This window comes from Pleuronectes platessa, chromosome 14, assembly GCF_947347685.1.
Source record: "Pleuronectes platessa chromosome 14, fPlePla1.1, whole genome shotgun sequence".
Taxonomy (NCBI): domain Eukaryota; kingdom Metazoa; phylum Chordata; class Actinopteri; order Pleuronectiformes; family Pleuronectidae; genus Pleuronectes; species Pleuronectes platessa.
The window spans coordinates 12,261,488-12,282,303 of NC_070639.1; the positions used below are offsets into that span (position 1 = coordinate 12,261,488).

General features: G+C 41.4%; 1 protein-coding gene across 5 annotated transcripts in view; it reads left to right on the forward strand.

Annotated features, from left to right (window-relative positions):
- zmp:0000001200 (dedicator of cytokinesis protein 9) overlaps nucleotides 1–20,816 on the forward strand; it is a 72,991-nt gene that overhangs the window by 18,537 nt on the left and 33,638 nt on the right. For 4 of the 5 annotated variants that reach the window (XM_053439491.1, XM_053439495.1, XM_053439492.1 and 1 more), the window contains exons 2-3: nucleotides 14,160–14,276; nucleotides 19,352–19,441. In XM_053439491.1, coding sequence (XP_053295466.1) covers nucleotides 14,160–14,276; nucleotides 19,352–19,441 — 207 coding nt within the window. Of the gene's footprint in view, nucleotides 1–10,259; nucleotides 10,595–14,159; nucleotides 14,277–19,351; nucleotides 19,442–20,816 lie in introns of those variants that run through there. The other variant, XM_053439493.1, reaches the window with a different exon arrangement.

Genomic DNA, 20,816 nt, shown 5'->3' on the forward strand with positions numbered 1-20,816 from the left:
AGCTTAAATTACCGCCATCATTTTCCCTAGGTTTGGGGAAATCCCATACAACACCGTCTGCTGCCTCGTCACATTGCTGCACACACGTCTTTACATACACTAGAAGAATTTGTGTCCTCATGGCTGAAGATTTACAATCACCAGCTGGGGCACTTCAAACAATGTCTGCTTGTTGTCATTCTCCTGTTTATGTTGGTACTCATGTTATTTTAAGTTGCAGCAATAACTTTAACAGTCTCATGGTAAAATTGCATGTGACTAAAAAATAGAAGATGCTTAAGTGTAAGATCTGTGTTGCTGCTTCTGGCGAACAGATCCTCAAAAAGTGGAATTATGACTTTGCAGTTTTACCAGTTTTACTCCAGATTGCGTCTTGTTCATAGTCTAAGCCTAAAATCCCTCTTTGCAGTGTCGGAGGGATGCAGAGTGGATCAGAGGTGGGAGATGGGGGAGATTTAGGATCTGTACTTCCCAGTCTTTTCCTTTTCCTCTTTTCCCCGCCGAATCCCCCTCATCCACGGGCTCAGCTGCTTTCCTCTGCAGCTCCTCTTCTTTCTCATCACACGCTCGAATGTAGTTCACTGTGTCAAGCACTGCTGAAATATTAACAAGGCAAGCAAGCAGGAATGTGTGCAAGCGTTTATGTCTTAGTGCACCATCATGATGTGCCTTTGCAAATGAAGGAGCAAGAACAGGATTTATGATATTTAACGTTTTCCCTGCTTTTCTTTTCGTGATTGCAGACCGGAGGCATTTTAACCAAACGCCATACGAGCGGATGAATAATTCCCTGGGATTTCTAAGAGCCTGTGTATGATCACATTTTGTCGTTCCCCTCCCATTTCTATCTGTGTACTTGGCAGAGCAGCCAGGCTGTGATCAAGCAGCAGCTAATCTTTTATAGAAAAAAATAAAAACCCTCGCTATTTGATGTCTTGACCTTAAAGGTTTAAATCCTCCCGTGTCCTTGGTGTGTTTTGTAAATAGAGATTTCTTTGACGCTGGAGTCCGGTCACTGGGTTTCCAAGGAGATTTGGGCATTTCATTTTATTTCAGAACATTTCTTTTTCTGTGTATTTGATTTGATTTAATAGACACTCTCACATCTTACATCTTTATTATAACACATGGTTGCTAACTGCTGCATATTCCATGGTATCTCCTCAATGTGATTCATCCGATTATTCTGCCACTGGCCTTGGTTTCTCTGCTGAACTAAATAAGCATTCAGCCATATTGCTGTTTGCCTGACACATGGAATCACAGTCTCCCTCTGGATATAAGACTGCATTTACTGTAACCCATATATTGCACAATTATTCATCCGGCTCCTGAAAGGAGTCTCGTTTTGCGGAGCTAAAATGAAGGAGGGGGATTCCTTTCATGTGTAGTCAAAAACAACAGAGTGCAAATGAAAAGCATAAAAGAAAGGATGGAATTTGTAAATGCTCGTGGGGGCTCAGAGGAGTGAACTGAATGAGTGAGAGAGACAGATGCTCACACACACAAGCCTGCGCTGCAGCGAAGCTCAGCATTGGCTGGAGCTGCAGCAGAGCTCGCACAGCATCCTTCATCCCCCCCATCCCTCGTTCTCTGCTCCACCTTACTCACTCACTGTATCTTCTGCTGACTGAGGTATTCAGACAGGGGCAGCTTGGAATTACAGTAACTCTCTTTTTTTTCCTGTGTGTGTGAATACATTTCACTCTCAAAGTGTCCTCCCTGGCTCTCCTCTCTATTTTTGCCCGGAGACTGGCACTCTCTCCTCGGGTCAGAAGCGGTGGATTTGTGGGTCAGAGTTAAATCATGGACCGGGGACGAGCAGGGGACGATCGAGACAACTGGGTCACAGGCAGGCTCTCCTGACTGATGCCCGTTTGGACCTGGAGGAATGGGGTGCACCACCAGCACGGTCGTGTATGACGGGCTGCGCACGGTGTTAGAGAAGAACTGTAGTGGCTACATCTGTAAGGGAGCAGCCGAGTCCATTGGGCCATCTGAGGCTGAGCGAGCGCTGAGTCGGAGAGAGTCGCGTGCACTGCCAACACCAAGAGTACTTAAGGTGTGTGTGTGTGCACGTGTGTGCTGCGAAAATGTCTGTTTATGTGTTTTATTTCATTCAAATAGACAAAATTATCTAAATATACTGTGCACTCATTTACTGATCAGTGTTTTATTTTTGTGTGAAATCAATTCCAAATTTTCTGTAAAACTGAAGCTCAGGGAGAAACCGTGTCTGGTGAAAAGGCGGATTTATGCTGAATAATGCTGCTGAATCGTATTAAGTACTTCTGGTTAAGGTAACAGTAAATTAGAAAGCAAATCCTCTTATAGGAGAAGCTGGAGGCTGCTAGTGTTTTTCATTTTTTGCTTCATGCAATGAATGATCAAATTGTTGTGGATTCATTTTCCGTTGTGTTGTTACTGTAGCACTACCACATACAGTACGGGCAGTGTATGGAGTACTGTGTTAATTTCCTGAAACATACACATACGCTGTCTTATGTGGGGAATTTAATTGAATGTTAAAATGCATTCCCTCCATGATTTCTTCTATTAAATGGTGTGAAATGCAGGACATGGTCATAATAAATTATTCAGATAGTAGTAATATTAGAACATGTGAGTGCAGGTTCTCTGAGTATATCAAAGAATCGTCCTTATTTTGAAATTAAACTACAACTGCTGCTTGAATTTCTTTGCAGTGGTTTTGTCAGATTCATTTATTCAGCAAAATCAACGGGAGCAATAAGAATCATATCTGTTCTCATTTCAAACATGTGAATATGTATCCATGAGTGGCGGCCGTATAAAATGTAGGGCAGTGGGAGCGCTGCGTCTTGCCTGTCGCTAAGCACTACATGGGTTAAAGCCTCTGTGGGCAGGGATGGGGGCGAGTAATGGGTGTGGGGGGGGGACAGTGAGCCCTGTGTCTGCTGGAAATCAATCACCGCTCTTCATCTGGGAAGCAGCGGGCTTGGCAGGGCTTCTGCTGCCCCGTACCAGCTTGTCTTGCTCTTCTTGTTTGTGTTTAGTCACTTCTGTGAATGCGTGTTAGTGTGTGTTTGTGGTTTCTCCATCCTGTCACGGCTTCATCAGAGCTGAGTGACAGTGGTCCAGGCTGAGAGCAGGGAATTAGGTCAAGGGCACGGTTGCTTCTCTTGGCTCAGGCACGGTCTCTTAATTCAGGCAGGATCAATTAATCCTCCGTCAGCATTTAGCAGTCTTGCAAATCAATTGTTAACTGTGAGCTGCCGGTCGTTTGCTTGACACATGTCAAGTGTGTGGATCTTTGAATCTGACATAAGGAGGTAAAAGGTTATATCTTAAAGTATAACTAAACAACAAGTAATTCTATCGGTTAAATGGGAACTTCATCCATTTTCCACTCGCTTTGTTTTTTTTACAATATCAATGTAATCCCATCATGTTGCCTGGAGAGTCATTTTTTGAAAGCTCCAAAGGTTACCAGTTTTGATGTGTCTGCCAACATTTTCAGAAATGGTGGAGGCCATGGAAGTACATTTTTTTGTTGAATGAGAAGTTGAAGTTTTTCTTCAGAAATGTATACATCTGGAAAATGTTGATATTCCAAATGGTCCTTATTAATATTGCCGTCCATTTCACTGTTGGCCAGCAGCAGTGTTCTCGAGGCATAACCACTTGAATGTCATGTATACAACACAACCACATCGTAACCACAGACTCACAATGTTTAGCTCAATAGCGTAACAGTAAGTTTGATTTACTTCTACCTAAAATAATTCACCTATTGTTACAACAGCGGCGTGACTAGACCCAGTCCCATTTCGAAGGCTCCTCCCATTGCGACCGAAAATGTGTCCTTCCATCCCTGAGCAACGGAGGCTCCACCGGATGGATCCTTCACGGCCCAACATATCCCATGATTCATTGTGCTTCAGTTAGCTTGCTGCGGCTAAATTGAGGTTTACAGCCTGATGCTTATATGTTAAAAAAAAAGTAATTTATGTAAGTTAGGCTACAATTTTTTTAAGAAGAGCTTCTAATGTATAGTTATTGGATAAAAAATAGTTCTGTCTCATCATTTATCACTATGTTCACCTTTTTAATCCATTAGGCCTGCTGTTAAAAATAGATGCAACCCATTGTGTCTGCCATTTTAATTCCTTCTGATTGCAGCAGGTCATTATTGCTGGAAAACAAAGAATGAGGTTGTGGGTCAGACCCACGCTCTCTGATCGAGGCATGGAGAGAGTAATTAAATGTCCTGTCCTGGCTGCTCTGTTACTTTACTCACTGATTATAACAGCTCTGCCTTTCCTTCCTCATGGGAACTCACACATGATTTTCCTCAGGAGGGGATCTGCCTTTAACAATAAGAGTCCCAGATATGAGATAATACATCGAGTCGCACACTGTTCTTCAGTGTCATGTTTATTTCTTGTTCTGACAAAAAAAGCTATCAAATGTTCATGTGTCATCATTCTTTGCTTTCTCAGAGGTTCACCTTCCCTCCATTATTTTCATTAAATGTCTCCGATGATGCTGGAACAGAAGTGCCAAACTGACAACTTTGTTTTATCAGAGGAATTGTGTTACATGGAAAGATAGAGAAAGTGATGACGTCAGCCTGCAGCGCAAAGATGAAAGTGACTTTTGTCATCATTTATTACCAATGCATAAGGTCTTGTAGCTTGCTAATATGTCTTTATATCTCTCTCTCTAAACCTGGCACACTTTACATTTAACAAGTGTTACGTACACTCCACATTCCCCCTTACATATTTGAGAATGTGAGATAACTTATGTTATCACCTACAGCTCCTGTCTCTTTGCCTGATGGATTTAAAACAACAGGACACTTTGCTCTCCCTACTTGTGAGATATTTCAAACAACCTGAAGTTGCTATCTGGGCTTCGGACATCACAGCATTGATGTGTTGCATTTGGGCATGCACTTGTGTTTGTGTGTGTGTGCGCTTACTTGCTGAATGATGCATGGGACCATTATCTCCAGCACTCAGGCCCATGTGCTTAAAGACAATCTGGCAACAGGGGTTTGATTTTTCCCACAGATTGCAGGGCGGCATTTTTCACATTCAATACTGTTAGTTACACTTAAGGCTTGTATTGATTAATAAAACTGTCTTGCTCATGACCTGTAATTGGCTTCAGTATTTGTCAATGATACATTCAGATCTTAATACTGAGTGCATTACTTTTTTTAATTTTCTAACTCAGGGAGACAACTGTCTCTGCTGCGTGTTTACATCCTGTTATTTTTGATGCCATTGTATCCCACATCCTACTATGACGTTATTATAAGAGAGTGTAGCCCTAGCATAGGGTTATAATCACCTCCATGTTAAAATGTTAGTCTCAAAACTCTCAGAGGAGGTGAACATGAAATCAGTGTGCAGGATGGCGGGTCCCGGTGCTGCTGCTGTAGCAGGGTGGCGAGGAGGGGGCCGTGTTTTTGTTACAGTCCACGTTACATCCTATTTTTCTGTGGCTCATGCTGGGAAAGTCGTCTGATTGCATCAAGCCTTGTTATGCAACTGAGAAGTCCAGTCAAAGTCTTGTGCTGGCCACTTGAGTAATGTGGTTCATAGCTTTTCTTGCTTGGTTTAGGTTGTTTTACCCGTTTGATTTTTTATCAAGCAACTACAACAATACCTCAGTGGACAAACACAACTTTACACAAGACAAAAACAAACAGTTACACAATGATGGCAGAGAAAACAGACAAATTGAGATGGGGGGAAAAAACAGATCTATCCCTTTTCCAAAACGGAACAAAATGTTAATATAGTACTGATGTGTCCTACAATTGACTCGTTACAGCCGTATACAGCTGTGACAAATGCAACTCAAAAGTAAGTTTGGTCAGCATTGCATCAGAGAGGTTAAATTATCTTTATGAGCTTTGACGATACAACATTTACAATGATATAACCAAATTTTTGTATCATGATAAATGAATCATATATAGGGTGGCAGAAGACAAAGGTTAGCATTGACAACAACAAGGTTCCCAGTTCAGATCCCAGTTCAGGCCAGTGTCTCAGTGTGGAGTTTGCATGTTCTCCTGGTCTCTACCTGGGTTTTCTCCAGCTCCCATTCACAGTCCAGAAATGACAATAGGGGTTAGATTATTCAGAGACACTAAATAGTCCGTAGGTGTCAATGTGAATGTTGATTTGTCTGTACGTTGGCCCTGTGATACGCTGACAACTCTCGCCTGATGTCAGCTTTGGGTAGGTGCTGGATGGATGACTTATATAGTGTGAGTCAGGTGCAACATCATCTAAACCTTAATAAACTCCCTTCTGACTACTGTAATATACTGAGTGAGTGATGGCCACTAAAAGTGGAAGGGCTCAAGAGTGTAACAGCAAAACCTTTTAATTAATTTCATCTAAATTTGTATAGAGATTTTCCTGATTGGTTTACACCTGCCTTTAGAAGCCTAAACCTGTAGCCTCACATTAGGACATGTCATTGAAATAACTTTATTCTCTTTTTTATAATGTTGCCAAAGATAAATCGTTTATATATTGGAATTCTACACTTTTCTTTCGTTTTTTTTTTTTTTTATTAGGGCCCGAGCACTGACAGTGGGAGGCCCTATTGAAATTGTAAGGATTATTATTATTATTATTCAGGCAAATGAATTGGCTTTTTGATTTTATTTTTGTATCCCTGTGTCATTTTGGAATCTCAGGAAAGGCACATGTGGTTATCAATGTTTTCCACTGAGCAAACTGCATTGGGCCATTTGACAATACACGTTTGTCCGTTGCATCCGGTTGGTCTGCTGCTGGCAACTGAAGCCAGTTGTTGCTCACGACACGTTTGTTCTATCACTTAAAGGGACTCAGTCGGTCTGCTTACACTAGGGATGGGCATTCGATTAAATTGTCTTCATCGATCGTCGGGAGAATTAATGACGAATTTTCGATTAATCATTAATATTTTTTATATTAAAAAATTCACTATTTATAAGCTATATTAAAATGCAGTGAAAATAATTTAAAAAAAAGCGTGTTACCTCATTGAGATCTTTATTACAAGATGAACAAAATATGCGCTGCCGTAATCTTAAGGAGCGGAGCCGACAGCTAGAAGCCGGTGCTACTAAACACAACTGACCCTCGTTTTTTTCTTTTTTTTCTTCAAAATAAAATAATAATAATATAAAAAAACAATCATGTTAAACAATAACTTAACCACAAATATATAATACTTAGGTCTGGCAGGTTGCCAACTGTAACTCAAAACTATCAAACAAGGCACCGAGTCGAGAAAGCTTCATAAAAATAACCAGTAACTAACATACAACTTCAGCACCAGCCTACGGGCTTGTGTTGAGAAAGATGAGCATGTTAAACTGCTCTGGGGTCAGAGGCGAACGCAGCCTGGTGACCGTCAGTCCAGCCGCCGGAAAAACCCGCTCTGAAGGACTGACGTCGCCGTGATACACAGGTAGCTCCGTGCTAACTTGGCTAGCCTGGGGAATCGTATTCCATTCACTTTCCACCAGTCTGTAGGAGTGCAATCCAGGGCTGGGGGAGCTTCCCTCAGAAAGTTATGAAGTTCTGCTTCATAACTTTCGTTACCTCTTCATGTTTACTTTGGAAATGGAAATACACGGTAACTTGCAGGTAACTGAGAAGGCCTATGGCGTTTTTTTCAAACACTGCCCCCCGTGGTAAAATGTGTAATTAGCGAATTTATCGATGAAAAAATAATTTCATCGACGAAATTCTTAATGATCAATTAATCGATCGTCGATTAATTATGCCCATCCCTAGCTTACACCCAAATGCCAGCTGGCCACAAACGGATACATTTGTACTGGTTTCCACTGAACAATCTGAATAAATTCAACATAAGATCTGACTCACGTGCAGTCGCCAGCTCCACGTTGGTACTTTGGCTTAAAGTACCAGGGTTGCTGTGTAGAGAGGATTTGTATGTGTATTTATGCATGTATTTATCTCGTATTGCTGCTGAAATGAAATGTCCAGTGGAGAAAGTCCAGCTGTACATACAGAGATCAAAACAGTGTTTAACCACAACATCAGGGAGTGTCATAAAGTAAACCAGCATGTGTTTTTACAAAGATGATAAAAAGTGGCCACAGGATTGTGGTTGGGGGAGGGTGGGGTGGGGGAGTATTGCACAGCATTGTCTGAAGGGAGCATCCAAACTGGAAATATGGTTCTGGTAAACACCCACTCTACTATCAAGTTGAAATAACAGTAAATGTTATCCTTTATTCCTGTTTTGTCTTGCTTTTTGGGTTCATCTGCTGGCTGTTTACACGATTTGCTCTTGAATCCGACTGACGCAGGAAATGTATGATCACCTCCCCGCTGTTCATTCCCACCATGGAGCCTGCTGTCACCTGATCTCCCTCTTAAACACACATAGACAGTCTGATCATGGTCTATGACAGAGGGCAGTGCACTAGCAGCTTTATTTAGTCGTCAGGATGTGGCTTTACGATGCTCCAGACACAACTGACCTGGTCGTGTGTCAAAGTATCCACATTTTCCACGTAGCACAGGGTTCAGGTTAAGATGACGTGAAATGTAGTGGTAGCCTAGTTTTCAATTCTCATACCATATTAACACCACCGGTGGAGTGTGAGTATTAGAGCTGGGACCTTCCTCTAACTTCAACTTTGCCATATGTGCTGTCCGTAGACTTTATATAAAGATGGATGCAGCTACTGTCTATCCCTCGTTAAGTAGCTGCAATCTTCTACTTTAGGTGTAATTTGGAGCCAGATTCTGCACAGTGCTGATTATGGAGTGGAGCCTGATATCAAGGTCCCACGGATACGCAAGCTCAACCAATCGCGAGTCAGTCTCGGCTGTCAATCATTATGTTTAACCGTTTTTATAGCATCAAATAACTACTAACTTGGACAGAGTTAAGCGTGATAAGAAATATAATTTACACTGTTGTGTTGTACTGAAATAAGTTGTTAACAATGAGAGTCAGAGGCCACTGAAACCTGAGCCCTGTACTGCTTCACTGTTCATATTGTCCATGTTTTATAATTGATATAACTTATAATAGATTGAGGCCAACATCCAAAATTAAGTATTTAAATATTTCATATGTCCTGAGGCCAATGTGCTGTGTAACAAGTCAGCTGTGGGCTTTGGACCATGGAAAGTGGTTGTGGTCTCATAAACATCCTGGACTAAGGGCTGATTGTAATTAGGGCTGCGACTTATACTATCAATATTGATTAATCAGCTTTTCTTGTTTCGTTGTTTTTATTCAGGTCGTCTACTCTTTAATATATTTTGTCAATGTATTAGGATTAATACATATATGTAGCCGATAAATCAAAATGTGCTGACTTTCAATGGATCTGTACAATCTATAATGATCATAAATCCTGCTGCATGCAGAAATGTGTCCAACCAACATCCATTTGATTATTGATGTAATTGTGCTCAAACTAGCTCCATTCTGATATTCATATCATATATGATGATATGAGAAAACCTTGTTATTAATAACCAGTGTATAGATAACCGATCCCTGTGTGGGGCCTGTAGATGCATGTGACAGTGGGAGGAGGAGCAGCTGCCCTCCCCCCTTTTGCCTGTAGCGCAGAAGCAGGCGAGAAGAAATAACATCCTCCCCTGCTGTGGCCCACAGAGGAATCTGTAGGTCGGGCCCACTCCCAGGTGGGTTGACTGGGGCTGCGTCATGTCGGAATGCCCCTCAAGCAGTTGCATCAACACGGCGCGAGACTCGAACTGATGCTAATCACAGAATTGGCCCTGTTCCTGTCTCAGCTGCAGTCATGCCAGCAATGAAATCTGTAGTGAATCACGCTCGTCACAGTTTGGGGCTAATTCGTGACACTGCACTCCTCACTGACGCATAGATTAGAGATCTGAAACTTTATCTGAGGTGCTCGGTCTTATCTGTAGGTGGAATTTGAAGGCGCCCTCATACTGTGTGTATTCCGCGGATGCTTTCACAGTTTCTTTTTGGACACACGGCTGCAAGCGGGCGATTGAACTATCCCATTGTTTTTTAGCTCCGTCGTAGCTCATTGCTGATGGTGAAATTAAATCCAGCTCTTATTTCAGCGGCCCTGAACAAGGTGTGGACGGTCCCTGACCGGACTGTAATACTTGAGGAATGTGTGTCTTTTGTTTGCCTTTGTCAACCCTGTGTCACCATGCAGGTGGATAGAGTGGGGTCATATAGCTATAATGTGTGTGTTAGTGTGCATGTGTGTGTTAGTGTGTGTGTTGAACTCCACCAGGCAGCACAGCTGAGTGTAGGAGGGGCCACCTCCTCAGCCTGGGTGTGTGAGTGAGTCCTCTGCTCTCAGTCAGAGCAGGGAGCGGTGTGAGGAGGGGAGTGTGAGTCTGAGAAAGGGGAGAACCTTTTGGGATATGCTGGCTGTCCACTTCTCTTTGGGATCCAGCTCTGAGATATTTCACTGTGGCCATTGAAAATGCAAGGAAGGGCTGGTAAAGCTCCAAAGAAGGAGCTGGTCATTGAGAGTCCGCAGCAGTACAAGAGTTTGACTGCAGCCGAGGCTGAAGTAGACTCGGTGCCACAGGTGGTGGTAAGTCATTCATGGACTTCATATACACTTAGGATAGATGTATAAGATTTATTTGATCTGTTTTGGCTTTGGCTGTTCTGCTGCTGAACAAGAACATCTTACACTGTGCTGTAAATGTCATAAACTGAGTCCTGAAGCAGGTGTCAGGTGGTTTGTCATCTCTTTACAACAGTGGCAGCTCATTAGAAATCTGCAGCGTGAGCACCGGCAAAGAGGAATGTTGAACTCTACCAGCACTTGGGATGCAGCACACCATTTCCTCAAGTTTATTCTGAAAGGTTACCTTGGCTTGTAAAACATTTTTATACGGCTCAAACGTCAGCCCAGTGTTTTTACAGAGTCTTCTGGACAGTCAGCAGCAGCAGATTTGATGTATCAGTTCTCAGGGAGGAACTTTACACAGCTCCATTGTTTCAGGCAGTGATGGGAGGAGTGGGAGCCGCAGCTTAACAGCTGCTTTGCTGTGGAGAAGAAGGAGTGGAGGAGATGGTTTCATTAGTTTCTGTTTTATGCTCCCTCCTGGGATGACAGAGTGTAGTGATACAGAAGTGAAACATGCAGTTCATATTGTTGTGGTTTGATTTATTACCTTTACCAAGGAGGTTTTGTTGTCGCCCAAGTTTGTTTGTGAACAAGATTGCGCAAAAGCTACTCAACAGATGACCATAAAACTTAGTGGAAGGATGTAATCGAACTCAGGGAAGAGAGCATTAAATCTTGGTGCAGTTCCAGTTCAGGGGCGGATTTTGACAATTTTTTATTTCTAAAACATTACAGGGCGTTTTATTCACATTTTCACAAATCTCCAAGGAAGTAATTCATAATAATAAACACTTTTCAAAACACAGTAACAAAGTGCTTTTCAGAACAAAATCGAACAGAGCTCACACTCGATATAAAAGCAACACAATGTGATAAATAACACATAGTCAAGATAAAAACAATTGTAAAAACAAGTTTTGAGCAGTGATATAAAAGAGGACACTGACTTTACCAACTCAACTCATGGATCTTGATGGAAACAAATCAAGCACATTAAGGAGACTGATATCTATGAGTGTATGTCATTTGGGGCAGCTTAATTACATTTAAGGGGACTGTCGGTGTGGTGGAGGTTCGTGCTCTACTGCATTCAAGGTTGCAATATTTTCTGACCAAAGTGAAAACCAATCCCATAACAGCAAAACAATATAAAACAGGGACTGCACTGTGTCAGCACTGTGGTCTGAGGGGAATGACGGAGCTCTTGCTTGTAAATGTTTGTGTTTCTAACTCAGTGCTGAGTTTGCTGTGTGGTTGACCACCTTGAGCCCCTGACAAAGCAAAGTGGAGGAGCCCAGAGGGCCTGAAAAGGGACAATAGTCAGTGACGACACACTCCATCACTGGTGAGATGAGGGCAACGTCCCTGCAGTGAGGTCAGATCTTACACCAGCTGCGTTTTTTAAAAGATCTGAATAGTGAAAGCACTTTAATTGCAGAGGGTCTTAATTCTGCAGCTCCAGCTCCACGTATTTGAGTTTTTTTGCAGTTTCCTTACTTTCTCCTCCTCATTGTTGTGGTGATGGGTGTCGCACCCCCCGAGGCTGCTCATTATTAACTCCTGTCACTTCCGTAATAAAAACTCACTCTCACTTGTAGAAGGTGTTTAGTAATTCCCCTGGGTTATTTAGGTTTTACATCCGCCCTAAGAGGTTTCGTTTTCATCTGAATTTGTTGGTTAGTTTACGCAAAAAACTGCTCTACTGATTTCCATGAAATCTTGATGAGGGATGGGAAATGACTTTTTATATACAAACAATTTTTTTTTACAGTCTGTAGACATGTCACATGGAAGGGGCTAATTAGAGTTTGCTGACAATTCCAAAATTTTGTTTCACTTTACTTCACATTGGGAGATAGGGTGTTTTTCAAAGTTTTTATGCAAATAATTCCTGGATCTTGATGACAAAATATATGGAAATATTTATGAGAGTGAGCAATTTGATGCTGATCCAAATAGAAATCTGGATCTAGTGGATTTAAGTGTGGTTTCATAAGGAGACTGTTGACAGAGGTATGCACTCTGTTTAAGTTTCTTGGGAATTACTCAATATGAAAAAGCTGTTGTGTGTCATATGTTTTTCCAGGAAGACGTAGACACAAACATGCACCCTATCTCATCTTTAACATCTTCCTGATCGACTTCTCCTGTCTGCATTCATCTCTCGTGGTTGAGTTGAAATATTTTACTGAAGTACGACTGCATTTAATTGTCACTACATGTGTGGTGTACCCACATGAGCTGTCGACTGATAATGTGATGACCTGCTTCCGCTGGCAGACACGGTGGCACCATCTCCACTCAGCCATCCCCTTTCCTTGTCCTTGAAGCTGATACAAGCAGCTCCTGCCCCCTCTGTCGGCCTCGGCGTGGGCTGAGCTCTGTTATGATCAGAGGTTGCTAGAAACATGTATTTAAGCAGGTCAATGTCCGTGACTCTCCCTCTGAGATCATGCTTGTGTTATCAGTCCCAGATGTGGACGCAGCCCACGAGCCGTGCTGTCGCTCAGCCCTCACGTTTAGCGATGTGTCACTGTTGATTTTTTTTTATTCTTTACTTTGCTCTGTCCCCTGGCTGTGACATTTATCCTCCAGTTCCATCAGCTGCAAGTGTTGACAGCTTATTTTCCATGAACACAGTATCTGCGCAGCTTACTGGAGTTTAGTGGGTTGACGCTGTAACATTATGCAGATCCTATGAGTTGATTTACCAGAAATCCATAATCACCTTGGATCGTATAGCCACATCTGCTCTCGAGAGTCGGCTATAAAAACAACATAGAGTTCATGAACTCAAGCTATCATCTGATCATGAATTCTTGTGAGTACACTGAAGCAAAAGAGGATGATGAGGGTTTGTTTGAAACTCCAGAGGATAAACAAGTATGTATTTAAAGTGAAGCGTGGTGTTTTATTGTTTTTCTTGTCGTGCATGTTTGTTCTCATGGAGACATAAGCTCGTCCAGACCTTCCCGCTGCTCAGTCTGATGTATTCGCCCTGATAGATTTATCACATTGTATCTAACAGAAGGCGTGTTTGGGCTATCACCCATTATGACAGCACAATTAGGTCACTTAGGCTCAATGTAGAGTCAAGTCTGTGCACTGCACCACATCTGTTTCTATGCATGGGTATGTGCCTGCACTAAGTATATTGTAATATTAGGGCATATTTTTACATTATTATAGTATTTTTTTTTTTTTTTGCAGCATACAGTGTATTTCACTCAGTGTTTGATGAGATGACGAAAGAGATCATTGGTCTGACACCATAGAGAAAGACCAATTTCAGTCTCATTCAGTAGATTATGAAGGATTGTAGTCTGTTGCCTTTTATTACCCATCTTTCTGTCCCTTTATTTCTTCTCATGTATATAAGAAAGGCATAAAAAGAGCCAATATCTTTCCTCATAGAATCTGTATTTTTCTATGCACATTAGTTCATTTTAGATCGGGAATCCTTTACAAATGTACAAACAATTACTTTATTGACTGAGTGCTTCCTCTGTGTTTTATTTTCCAGGTGAAACCCAAGGTGATCGAGCCGCTGGACTATGAAAGTGTGCTGGTGCAAAGAAAGACACAGATCCTCAGCGATGTCCTCCGAGACATGCTGCAGTTCCCACTGGAGGACTTCGAGGTAAGTTTCACACCCCATTATCTCCTGTTTCCTGGAAAAAGTCATCCATCACACAAAACTGATACTACAGTCAATATGGCTCTGGATGATGAAGCTGGGTTATACTGGTGAGGAATAAAGACTTACTGGTGGAATGCAACTACTCTGGGAGAAAGATATGCCATAAATAGTGGCAGAAATCAGTTCAACTGCCCTATACAAAAACTCATTTAAGTTTTTTGAGACTGTGCTATATAACCACACAAAGTTAAAGTATTTATTGTTATCTGTCCCACATCATTGTTTTCCCACCCACTTGCGTGTTTTCTTTTGTTGTGTTTGTTTGGACTTCTCAGTCTTTTCCTTCGTCCCAGGCGTGGCCGCTGTTGTGAAAACTGGGTGGGGTCGCTCACAGAGGCTTTCCTATTGTTTACGTCCTCGCATGCTATAGCGAGACAGGAGTCAGGGGCCATCTGTTTAATTGGCTACTTCGGTCTCCTATGTTGTGATTGAGCAAATGTTAGCTGGGGCCGCGTGACGTACACTGAGGGTGGAAAGTCCAGAATGGAAATATGGCCACAGTGCAGGTTCTCCAGGAAGCGACGTCTCTTTGACACATGTTTGTACCGACAGCAGCGATGAGACATAGAGCGCATCCTCAGATCTGACCCTGCCAGCTTGTCTCACGCTCCACTGGAACTTTTATTGAGTCTGGTCTTTTTGTCTTTTATTGTTATTATTGCCCTTGTAGGAAGAGAAGTCTTTGTTTCACCAACCATCATCACTTTAACATCCTTTTGTCTGAATGTTTACACCCTGGAGAGTAGAAATCCCTGTGAGGTAAAGATACTGAAGCCTTTGACAGATGACTTTTATTTTACAGATTTAACAATTGGTCTTCATGTTTAAGTTTACATAAAATATATTTATACTAATATTTATGTGGGTATAATATCAAGCCTCAATTACCTTACTTTGTCATACGTGTTTCATATTGACATTATGACTTTAGAATAGGGTTTATATATACAGAATATATATATATATATTTATAGGACATAAAGTTCTAAGGTTATTTTGTGAGTTGCTGGCTTTAAAGAGATATGTTTATTTATGGAGTATATGGAAATATTCAGGTGGCCTTTTCATGTATTAGCATGTAACTACTCAATTTTCTATAATCCATAGTAAAGTGTACAAACTCTCCTTAATGAGACATAACAGTGGCAATGTGGAATAGAGTAAAGGGGGAATGATAAGAACCAAGTTTTATTTCTAAGTCGGAGATTGTTAACCGTGTGTAGGGCCTGCTTAGCAGCTGGGTGCTCAGTGACAGCGAGGGCAGCCTTGACTTTGTCTTCTCTAGTATCACACTCCTCCAGCCCGCTGCTATGAACACAACATACCAGTGTCAAACAAAGACGGTGGGTTGTCAGGGGTGGACAGGTGATTCTGCCTGAGAAACATAAAAAAAAAACTCACACACAGAAGAGGCACAGTGATCGAACGTAACATCTGCTTCTGCCTCGCCAGGCTCCTGTTTAAGCAAGTCCTGAATCAGTTAAGGAGCTTTCGGTGGTTGGAGCATTTAGTGAGTGTGTTCATACGGAAAAGGGTTGGTGCTGAATGAAGGCCAAAACAGACTGAGAGAGTGTCTTTGTCTGTGTTATTTTTGTATGAATCCTTGGCTGTTCCTCAGTAGTATAAAACAACTATCAGGTCTCTTCCCCACTGGCACATCTAAAGTCATGTGTTGGTACTGTTCTTTAGTGGAGCCAGTGTTCATCTCCATCTGTTTTGGATCTGGGAACTGTTGGCACAAGGTACTCGGAGGTCTGTGTGTGCTCTCTGTGCAAGAGTCCCGGAGAAATTTGTCCTGGATTTCCAGGAGGGGGCCCCAATTTCCTCTCTTTCCTCGATTTGGAGGTGGAATCGAGGTGAAGGCCCATCCCTGCAACAAAATACCTCAGATCAGAATAGTATTTTCTTTTGCTTTTCTTGAACCAATTTACAGTTTCCAAAGCGTTTCGAAATACACCACATGCTGTGAGTCTTGAACATATTAGGGTGGTAATGTTCTGTATTTTTGACTCTATCAAAACATGTTGATGTCGCTGTGTCTCTCAGCCCCCGAGATCTGTTGGTTCATACTGACGCTATAAACCTTAAAATAAAAAATGGGTCCCAAAAATATATATATCAGCAATGCTCGTACGGCTCCATTGTTTTGGTCCAGGCTTATATATCTCAAAAACTATTAGATGCACGTAATGTATCTTAATGACTTTGGCCAACCCCTGCCCTCTCCACTTATGCTCCTTACTTGAAATAAACATTAGGACTAAGTACAACCCATTTCAAACATGCACTGGATCCTTCAACCTGTTTTCCCACCATTAAAGTAGCAGAAGTGGATTTGGACACACCCTAAATGCACTTTCTCCATGCACTGTAGTCCATGTGCATAGATTGTTCAACTAGATCCTGAAATGTTGTTGATGGAGCTGTGCTGAGTGCCGCTATAATCAAAGCTAAATTAAGACTTATTTCATGAAAGAACCTCCCTGGTGACTTTAAGCCCAATTAAACACTTCCTGTTTCCCACTTCCCGGCTCCCTCTCACCTCCATGGCTGTTTATTTCGCCTGCTTGGACTGTAAAGATTAGCATCGTCCCTACAGGAAACCTGCCTGAGAGGAAGAAGACGACCTCTGGCTCCCAAATACACACTGGAATGTGTCAAGACACGACCATTATACACGTTTAAGTATACAGCACCAAATTGTGAGCAGGGGATAATGGCAGCAACTTAGCATTTTTATCTTTGTGTCACTGAATGATCATGATTATTGTATAAATTACAGTTGTTTCTTCTTACCTCACTCAGATAAGCTCCTTTATATTCATTATTGAAACATCAGCACAAACTAGAAAGACTAAGTTATTATATAACTATTGTCAAACAAGTTATCACTTCTATGTCAGAAGAGATGGAAACATAAACTTACTCTGACAATTTACTGCACAATATATTTATTCATGAAAATGGCAACATTTTATTAATTTGAATATGATTTTATCAAGTGATGATTTGATGTGAGGTGCTGTGCTATGTCATGTTATGTTGCTATGCTATGCTATGCTATGGTTTATGTTATGCTATATTATATAGTCATGTTTTGTTATGCTGTGCTATGCTGCGTTACATATCGCTACATTATGTTATGCTACATTGTGTTATGATACATGATGCTACGACAAGTTATGTTGTGTTGTGTTACTCAGTGGTGTGTTTTGTTACGTTATCCTACTATGTTATCGTATCCTATGCTATGCTATGTTCCAATAGATTCCTGTGCCAACTTTCCCTTTAGTAGAAGTTTAGTAGTAGTTAAGATATTATTTTGTTTCGGAAATTGTAAAATTATAAATGAAGAATTAAATCTGTTCACTTGATTAAATCTGTAGTGGAATCTACTGTAAACTAACAACATTAAAACATTTCTGCTCTGAGCACCTTTGGTTAGAAAAAAATAGAATCTATAAAAGATAATGGAGGTATTGTATGAAATCGTATAAAAGTCGTGTAAAAACGCAGCTCACGCTTACAGCTGACGAACATTTGACTTGCACAAAACCAGATCTCTGTTGTTTCCCTCTAGCTCGGTCAGCTGCACTGCGATCACTTAATGGTTGTATTTATATTTCACTGGCAGGGATTAACGTGCGATCAGATGCTCTTTATTTTTACAGTCGGACCTAATCCTCCTGCCAAGGCCTGATGGGGGTGATGGTGTTGGTTGCAGTTTTTCAACTCGGGGCATTCAGAGTTTAAAATGAGATCCAGCTTTGACACTGCGGTGTAATATTTGATGTACTTAAAAAGCTTATTTCAGTTTGAAGTACAGCTGTTATCTCAAAATCTATTTCGGCATTAGTCACCGTGAGTACATCTCCCTTTAAAGAGGTCCTGATTTATAACAAATGTAATATGTAAGAAGGGAGTGTAAGGATTATTAGTGTTTGGATTTATTTATTGTGGTTTCCAAGACACTGTTTGCATCTGTGTCTTGTTCTGTAAATAAAAAAGAACAGAACACATCTCCAAACAGTTTATTGTCTTAGGGGGGTCTACACCTAAAAGCTAAAAAGTTGGTTGCATTTATATCTGGAGAATTTCACATCATCCATAAGAGCCCAAACAGTATTATTCTTCTTTATAGGTTAGTTACAGTTGGTCGGAGTGGATGTTATTACTTTGAGACTTTGTTAAGAAAACTTTGAGGAAATGAATAATCAAATTTCACACAGTCATAGATATCAGTTACCTTAGTAGGCCTGATGTTTTTCATCAAGATCCATGAATTGTTCCCTGAGAAAACAGCGAAAAGGGGAAAAATCTCACAATGATAAAGAAAGTGAAAAAGGATACTTGATCACCCACCCCCCTAATCTAGATTCACACCAAAATGAATGGGTTCTTCTGTGACCCATAATTAAGTTTTGTCGAAATCTTCTTTTTTTTCCATAATTCTGCTATCTAACAAACCAACAGACCAGGGTAAAAACATAATCTGCTTAGCGGAGGCAAAAAGTTATCGCATTGATAGTTTGTCTATGATTTTTTTCACTTTATATGTTGAATTGCGTCTGATTATGATCATGGGGATTTACGCTGCAGAGCCTTGTTTTCTGTTTCTGCCTTAAAATTCTTATTAGTCACTTTTTAAAGGGTTCAACAAAACATTGGAGTTGCTGGGACGCTGTTTACCCACAGTGTCTGTACAGCGGCAGGGAGCCAGACTCAGGGTGTGTCCCTGGGTCCTGGATCTGAACAGCATGGATAAGCATCCTGCCTCCCTCACACTCTGCCTCTTTGAACTCTCAGGAAGACATCAGCTCATTCCCGAGCGCAGAACAATATTTAACTGAACACCCAGGGCAACTGTGTCCAGCTGTGACCACAAACTGTGATACTGAAAAAAGAGAAATGTCCTCCACATTTTGTTTTAATTTCACTTTTACTATGTTTTGTTTTCTTATGGTTGTAAAGTCTTTGTTTCTCTTGCTGAGTAAGAATCTTTCTTTGTTTTGCAGATTTCGACTCTGAGGAGGCAGGGGAGAACGCTCTACCCCACAGTGCCTGAAAACGCAGAGAGAGGAGCCCAGAGTTTGTTTGTCCAAGAGGTGAGCTGATTTAAACAGCCTGAAAAAATGTGGTTATCTCAATCAACGTTTTAGTTTGAGCAGTGGAGTCATGACCACACAGTTTCCTTCCAAAGTTCGAAAAGTTTGGGTTATTTTAAGAAACATTTTTGTCAAAATCTGATACCAGGCTAACGTCAATCACAAACACACAGTTGAATTAGAGTATTTGATTCTATCAAAAATGGTTTTAAGGGGCTTTGTACATTTATATAACAAGGATACCAGACATTTTCCTTCCTGCTCCTGACCCTGAACATCTGCTCTTATATTTAAGAAGGGAGAAGGTAGGACCTGCTGAGAGAAGTGTGAAACACGTCCAGCAAGTTCAAGAGTAATACTGAACCTTAGATCAGTTGAAATTATTTTATTTTCGAATCTTCAGCGAGCAAAGTTTTTAAATATCAAGAATTCCTGTTGTATTTCCTACAGCGGTCGCCCTACAGGCTCAGGAATCTGGGGATCATGGGTAATATCTACCTTGCAGTTCTATTTTGCTTCAGTGAGTCTAAGTCACAGTGGATTAGGAAACCTCTTTATTTCATGTGTGAAGCACGACACAGGATTCATGTAGCTTTGTGTTGCTTCCAGAAACTCTTTGTGACTGTGTGAATAGCAAATTGGCTCATTATGTCTATTTGCAGGAAGCAACTGGACAATTTGTTAAGTATTTTCACCAGAACGTCTATTTACACCAGGGAGCTCTGAAATGATAAAGACTAATTAATTTCTACAAGCCACAAGTTTATCAAACCTCTGGTTATTATCTGACAGCTGAGTCATGAGCATGTCGACTGTCCAGTGGTTCAGAAGCAGTTTGTTCATCTTTTTTTAGAATTTAATTGCAATTGGACAAAAATAAAGTTGAATAATTTCAGTTTGTGCTGATAAAATTATGAATTATGACTGTGAGGGGGGGGAAGAGTGTTTATATCCTCTAACCCAGTGCAGTGGTTTTACCCTCCAGCCCTGGCACACTGCTCACACTGTCTCCCTAAGCCAGAGAACAACTGGCTGCTGACAGTTCACCTTCTAGGTCAAAGGTGAGCGTTTATCGAGCCTCCATCTGAAGTCATAAAGATACAAAAACTCCCAGTGCAGTGTTGTGTGACATCACCAGGACAGCTGTGGAGATTAGCCCAGCGAGAGCCGTCTCTGTTTCCGATCGCGCTCCTGATCAGGTTGCATCTCGTCTTCCTGTCGGGGCTGTTACTGTAAAAGGCACGGACTTCTGAAGAAAGATACCGGGGAGCTGCTCCTATCACCGACTCTAACAATGAACAGATGTCTGCTTTCCCAGTAAAGGCTGATAGAGATTCACTCCCTCTGAGTTGAAGTCGGTGCATGGGCAGACTGA